The sequence below is a fragment of the Arachis ipaensis genome, chromosome B08, assembly GCF_000816755.2.
Source record: "Arachis ipaensis cultivar K30076 chromosome B08, Araip1.1, whole genome shotgun sequence".
Taxonomy (NCBI): Eukaryota; Viridiplantae; Streptophyta; class Magnoliopsida; order Fabales; family Fabaceae; genus Arachis; species Arachis ipaensis.
In genome coordinates, this window is record NC_029792.2 from 36,948,144 (window position 1) to 36,951,285 (window position 3,142).

At 30.4% G+C, this 3,142-nt stretch overlaps 1 protein-coding gene across 1 annotated transcript in view; it reads right to left on the bottom strand.

The window, feature by feature from the left end:
- Window positions 2,689–3,142, bottom strand: part of LOC107613335 (B-box zinc finger protein 22) — a gene marked incomplete in the record, with an annotated part of 2,663 nt that continues 2,209 nt past the window's right edge. The window contains 1 exon segment of the mRNA XM_021109299.1: window positions 2,689–3,142. Coding sequence (XP_020964958.1) covers window positions 3,018–3,142 — 125 coding nt within the window.

A 3,142-nucleotide genomic window follows, 5' to 3' on the forward strand; every position in this document is an offset into this window, starting at 1 on the left:
CCCTTGAGACTTAGATTCACCATTCTCCATTCAATTTATTATTGTCTGATTTTTAGCTTCTTGTCTATCTGCTTTGTTGTTTTTATTCAGCCTCCGATTGAAAGGAACATGGAATAGTGTGAAAACAAATAAAGAAATATCATCGTCCCACTTGATCGTAGCTGTCAACGATATCCATGCAAACCCAGACATATTTCAATGCACTTTCGCTTTATTTATTTATTTGGAATTTTTCCATTCGGATTTTATATATGACCTGAAAAGTGTGCTTTTTAGAAGTGAGATAATGAGAGAGAAATAAATCTTAGTCGCGTAGGGCCACACTTGATGAACATATTAAAATTCATATAGCACTTAAAAATACTTTACACAGGTTCTTTTTTAAATTAGAGCATTCATAAGTCTCTTGTTGTTTTATATGCAATTTAATAGTCATTAAGTTATGGATCTCAAAAATAGAAATTTAACTTTAGGTGATTTGAATACATGAAAAGAAAATTTGTAGAACATCTAATTAGAATGGTAGATGGGATGAAAAATAAATAGGGAGGTAAAAATAAATTTAATATAAACATAATACATAACAGAATTTAATAGGATTGTCTGATCCCACTTAATATAATAAGTGCAATAAGATTTTGTTGTTGTAAGTTATGGATCTCGCTCTCAAAGTTAATCAATCCTCACACTTAATTAATCTAAACCATATTACACTTTATTTATGTGTCAATAGTTGTTGTGGGACACATAATTCAATTGCAAAAACTAACCAACGACCAATTAACAGTTTTCTATAACCGGACAAGGATCTTATCCATTGATTTTTTGTTTCCTGGTGAAATAGTAAGAGTTAGAAATTAGAATCTACATAAACTAAAGAGGGAGCGAGGTTCTGATTAAAGAACTGCATCTTAGTCCATGATCCTAAACTAAATCATCAAACCAAAGAAAATTAGCAAAAATGATAAAAACTTAAAACATATCTCTAAGAAAACGGCAATTCAAGTCTTCTATCGCGGTTATAAAATTCTTATTAGTAAATAATCAACCGTGCGACGTACTATACACACAAAAATTCTGTCATTAAATTAATTATTCGTGGCAATCAAGAGAGAGAGAGAAAGGTGATTGTTTGTTAGCATTTTCATTCAGGCTTGCAGCCATATAGGAACAGACAAGGCATCACTTTCTGCTTATCATAACTTCCTATCCAAACCTTAATTTTTTAGTCGTAGATTTATATGGTATAAATTTTGAACACTCGATTCTTGTCTGTTTAATAGCTGTACAATGTGTACAATGGGCATTGTACAATGGGCTAAATCTTTGGTTTATAAATCAAATGAATAATACAAGCTTTTTGGGTTCACCAAGGTTCGAACTCTTGACCTTCAAGATCTGAAACTCTTATACCATGTCCTGAAACCACTCATCCCAAAAACATAACATGCCAGGATAATGTAACACTAATAATGATATCTCTAATACTTTCTAAACCTTCATTGTACCTATTGTACGCTCATTGGCTCCCTATACTTTCTCTTTTTTTTTTACCAGATGTTTTTACAACATTCGTTGACTAATTTCAATAGATAGTACTCTCTCAATTTTGTTTTATATATCAGCGATAATTTTATATCTCAAAATATATTTACCGAATAATATAAAAAAAAAATGAAGGAATGCATTAAAATGGAGAGGGGAGTAGAAGACAAAAGAATTTAAGAATAACAGTTGGCGTTGAAAGAGAAATCTCATATGCAAGTACAAGACTGTGTCTACCGTGACTTATCCCCCAAAGATATTGGGATTTATCTTCTCCTACTTGCAAGTTGCAATAAAGCAAAGAATATAGATATAATAAATAAATAAATAAGAAACATTCACAAGTGTGAGTGTGTGACAAATGATGAGATAATTTATATGCAATTACTTCATGTAAATAAATAATTAAAAATTATTCAATTATACTATATATATATTAAAATTAACTACTAATATAAAATTTATGTTAAAATACAAATATATATTATAAATAAACTAAATAATATATATATTTATATATAAATATATTAATAACTAATTTTAATATATAAATAATTTAATCAAACATATCAAATCATTTAATTTACCAACGAATTATAGTTCAAATAATATAAACATATCAAATCATTTAATTTACCAACAAATTATAGTTCAAATAATATAAACATATCAAATCATTTAATTTACCAACAAATTATAGTTCAAATAATATAATCTCTCCGTACTCACATAGAGGTCGAATTCAAATCTCACTCTAATTTCTGCCGGTGCAAATTGACAATTGTGTGATTAACTAGCAAAACATGAATATATGCAATCCACAAACGCACGCAAAGCCTTCTTTGTTAAAACAAAAATTGCAGAGGCTGTTTGAATATTGGTCCAATTTAAAGGCATCCTTATAAGCAAAACATAAAAATGAGGAGGTGGGACAACTTGTCGAGTGAGTGGTAACTCAATTATGACGAACATGTTACATCAATCATTTATAAGCTTTTATCCAATCATTCCCAAAATTTAAATAAAACAGGAAAGTCTCAAATATGAGAGCAGATCCAAGTTACTTTTTAAGCAAATAATAGCTCTCAAAAGAAAGAAAATCCTTTTTGAAAGGAGCAAACTTCTAAACACAACCAATATAGAAGAACAAGATCACTATGATAACGAAAATAGAGATGCATCTATATATATATGGATTCTACAACAAATGTGAGAAAGCCCTTTAACATTTCCCATCAATTATTTATTCCTGCCTTTTGTTTTTAGCACAATCACAATGACAATTGAAGAGTTAGAGATCTTGCTCTAAAAAGAAGATGCTGAGACAGCCATGAATTGAAGCATTGTAGCTAATCAACTTTAAACCTTGTGTGTAAGATGAGACGACTTCATATCATATCATATATAATGTAAACAACAAATGAGAAGCATTTCTCTAAGTTATGAGGGTAGGGACCTGAGAAGAAACCAACTCAAAGGTGGTGCCTCCGCCGCCTCGAAGACCGAGTCTCTTGCATGGTAGAACAGCATATGTCCGGAACAAACATAGCATGGTCGGATGAAAACTGAGGGTCTTTCGGCCAGTACAACCCCGAAG